This window comes from Mandrillus leucophaeus, unplaced genomic scaffold (genome assembly GCF_000951045.1).
Source record: "Mandrillus leucophaeus isolate KB7577 unplaced genomic scaffold, Mleu.le_1.0 Scaffold1538, whole genome shotgun sequence".
NCBI classification, from domain to species: domain Eukaryota; kingdom Metazoa; phylum Chordata; class Mammalia; order Primates; family Cercopithecidae; genus Mandrillus; species Mandrillus leucophaeus.
Window position 1 is genome coordinate 1,484 of NW_012101519.1, and position 3,581 is coordinate 5,064.

Sequence of the window (3,581 nt, forward strand, 5' to 3'; positions counted from 1 at the left end):
GCAAGAAAATGATTTCTGGAAGCGTATATAAAACGGGGATTAAAATATTTAAGATTTATTTCTGTGATGGTGAATTTTTCTGAAACACATTATTAGAGTAAGCTGGGGCTCATATTCTCCAAAGCCACTGGAAGGGAAAGAAAGGTTGGGCGGGAGAAAAAGAAAAGTGCTTTCCAAGTTCATTTTCGATTTCAGGAGCGCTGGTGGTTTAGGTTCTCCACAGAGGCAGGAAAACTTCAGTCTCGAGGCAAATGCCGCACTCCGTGCACATGCTGCAGAGACCTGTTGCTGCGCATGTCTGTTTCTTCGCGTGTCTGTTGTTGCGCATGCGCCTTGCTGCCCACCTTCTGTCCGCGCAGATCTCTGCAGGGAGAGGTTGTGTCTTCATTCTTTCCACCATTTTGATTTTTTCTCACTGACTGAGACGCAGCTGGTAGGTTCGCAGAGCAGTCTTCCTGGGAAATTAGTTGTGAGTGAATGTGTGGAGGAGCCAGCTGGCTTTGGACAGGTCCTGCAGCACAGTCCGTCGCTTCTGTGGGAAAAGGGCCTTGCAGTCATCCTCCGGCTCCTCCCAGGTCGCCATGCCACCATGGGACTTTGTGGCTGACCTGGGACGAGGGAGGAAGGTGGGCCGCAGAGGGGAGGGATCACGTGAAGATGGGGCGAGTGCTGCGGGTGCTGTTAGAGGTGTCTGAGTCCCGGAAACTCCTGGAACCCTCTGAGACAGGACAGTTTCTAGACTCCTAGGTAGGGGCGCGGAAAGGGACAGCGTGTTCGGTAAGGAAGGGGCCTGGGAACTGGGAACGCTGTGGGCTGGTGACTGCGGCCCTGAGGTCTGTAGAGTGCCTGGCAGAGGTGTCCCGTGAGGAGCATAACGTTCACTCTGTTTCACAATTTCTCACCTCCGCCATGAACGTCATGGGAAGGAATGGGTGAGGCTGTGCTTTCCAGCAAGACTTGATTTTGGGAAGGGTGTGGGGGTGAAATGGGCCTAGCAAATCAGAATGGGACGAAAGCAGTAGTCATTTCAGGTTCAATTCTCTGCCCATTTTTTCCTAAATGCCTTTATGGTGGAGAGTATAGTTGTTAAACCAAAACTCAGAAACGTCCTCTGTCTTTTGCTATGGCGTTAAGGTGATTTCTATGCCTCTGAGCTATGATACAAACAAATCTGTCCTTAGTTTGATTGGAAAGCATGAGTACTTATCATTGCTCTATGAATTATTTTGAAAATATTTTTAATATTTAAAAAGTACAAATCACCATTTTGCCATGGAATTTTCATGTATGTAGCTAAGTTCTTACACACTTTTTCCAAATAACAATATTCTATTTTCAGTGGGAAATATGAGTGAGCTTGTAAGAACAAGATCCCAATCCTCAGAAAGAGGAAATGACAAAGAGTCTTCCCAACCAGTTGGATCTGTGATTGTGAGTTTTTTAACATTTGATGTTTTCTGTTTACGTAGTTTATTTTAAAAAATGTTTTTGAGCTAGTGTACATGCACTGGTCCAGGTGTTCCATGCTGATAAAAAATGATGATGGCATCTCATGAAGGAAACTTTGGTTCAGGAATATCATATTCTGGTGTTAACTGTATGGATTTGGATATTTCTCTCTCTCTCTCTCTCTCTCTCTCTCTCTCTCTCTATATATATATATATATATATATATATATATATCTGTTGGAAATATGTTTTAGATTTATGATTCGATGCACATATGCATTTGTGTAGTTATATTATTGAGTTTTTATTCGCACACACACTTACACCCTTAGGTCCAGCAGCTCGCTGAGGAAAAACGTCAAGAAGAAGAAACACCAACTGAAAATCAGGGTATTGCACCTAGTGGGGAGATCGAAAATGAAGGAGCACCTGCTCTTCAAGGTGAAGGGAGAGTGGAGAATAATACTTATGGGTGGTGGAGGTATATTTATGCATTATATTTTATGACATACCAGTAACAAGAAGACAGAAAATATTAGGAAGGGATCTTAAACATTTCTTGCTGCTACTGTGGGCAGGGGTGGGACAAGGACAAATAAAAAGCCACAAAACTTTCCTACCATTTTGACAGAGGCGTTTTATTCATAGGGTATTTGCATGGTTGTCGTACACCTTTGAGTGTTTTCCAGAGCTCCTGTATGGTTTGCTCGGCCATTTTCTGTTTTTTGTTTTGTTTTGTTTTGTTTTTATGTTTCTGTGGAAGAATGGCAGCTTGCAGCTTCCTAGTCTGCCATCTGCGGACATCTCATGTATTTTTAAAGAAACTTTTTAATACACATTTATTAATGCTTCCTCATACCATGTAACATACTCAGTGCTGGAGATGTCAGTGCCAATTTTTTGCCTAAAGCTCATAGTCTAGTCAGACTGACTCAAACAAATCACTGATTTAATGTGATAAGAATAAGAACAAATGAGTACAAAAGGGACAAGTAAGTTGTCTAGAGCCAGCCTTGGGAAAGGAAAGGGCAATGTTTGGACATCTCTGCTTTCCTGTTTTCCTGGCAACAGACTCCTGAAATAATTAGCCTACAGGTTTTTATTTCATAATGATGAGGGACTACACATTATCATTTTCTCTTGCATAGTTCATGTTTTAATTTGTAAACTGATGACCTTTTTGTCTTTTAAGGGCCTGACATGGAAGCTTTTCAACAGGAACTGGCTCTGCTTAAGATAGAGGATGAGCCTGGAGATGGTCCTGATGTCAGGGAGGGGACTCTGCCCACTTTTGATCCCACTAAAGTGCTGGAAGCAGGTATGTTGTTCAATTAAGATGCAAACTATAGGGTGTCTGTTTTCACAGTATTATATTTTGTGTGACACAGAGGTAAAATTACTGCTACGTTAGTATTATACTTCACGTCTAAAGATTCTTTGAAGGTATTTCAGACGCCAGTGGCTGCCTTACACACTGTTAGAGATAGAGGGCCAGGTATGCTGGCTCATGCTTTTAGTTCCAGCACCTTGGGAGGCCGAGTCAGAAGGATCACTTGAGGCCAGGACTTCAAGAGATGGAGAAAAATTGGGTCAAAGTTAATTGGATTATGATATGAAAGATATGAAACATGCTAAGAGAGTAGATACCGAGTGTCTTCACAGCTATTTGAAGTAATGCAGATATTAATTAGCTTGATGTAGCCATTTCACAGTGTGTAAATATATTTTAAAGCTTCGTGTTATACGCGATAAATACATACGATTTTATGTGTCATGTTTAAAAAAAGATAGGAAAACGTGTTCTGACTTTTGAATGTAAGTCATTTAACCAACAGCCAATAATTTTCAGATATGTTTTGTAGAGGCTTGTTTTTAAGAAATACGTAACATGTTTATAATAAACGTCAGTTTATATTGTGATGTTTACTGTGATGGTAATGTCTTACAGCTAGTGTGCGTATTCAGTTTACTGTATAAAGTGAACTGCTTTTAGGCATGTAAAGAGGCAGGAGGACCGGTGAATATAGGGACAAATGTTCGCCCTACTTAAAGCAACTGCATAATGGCTAAACTAGTCCAAAGTAACGTTTTTACACTTTTTCACAAGAGACACAAAACAAATGTAATACTGA

At 41.2% G+C, this 3,581-nt stretch overlaps 1 protein-coding gene across 1 annotated transcript in view; it reads left to right on the plus strand.

Annotated features, from left to right (window-relative positions):
- The first annotated feature begins 316 nt into the window (after nt 1-316).
- The window catches only part of LOC105536049 (putative G antigen family E member 3), a 3,736-nt gene continuing 471 nt past the window's right edge, over nt 317-3,581 (plus strand). Inside the window, exons 1-4 of the mRNA XM_011975320.1 lie at nt 317-433; nt 1,340-1,431; nt 1,782-1,890; nt 2,642-2,767. Coding sequence (XP_011830710.1) covers nt 1,348-1,431; nt 1,782-1,890; nt 2,642-2,767 — 319 coding nt within the window. The 5' untranslated portion in view covers nt 317-433; nt 1,340-1,347. The remainder of the gene's footprint in view (nt 434-1,339; nt 1,432-1,781; nt 1,891-2,641; nt 2,768-3,581) is intronic.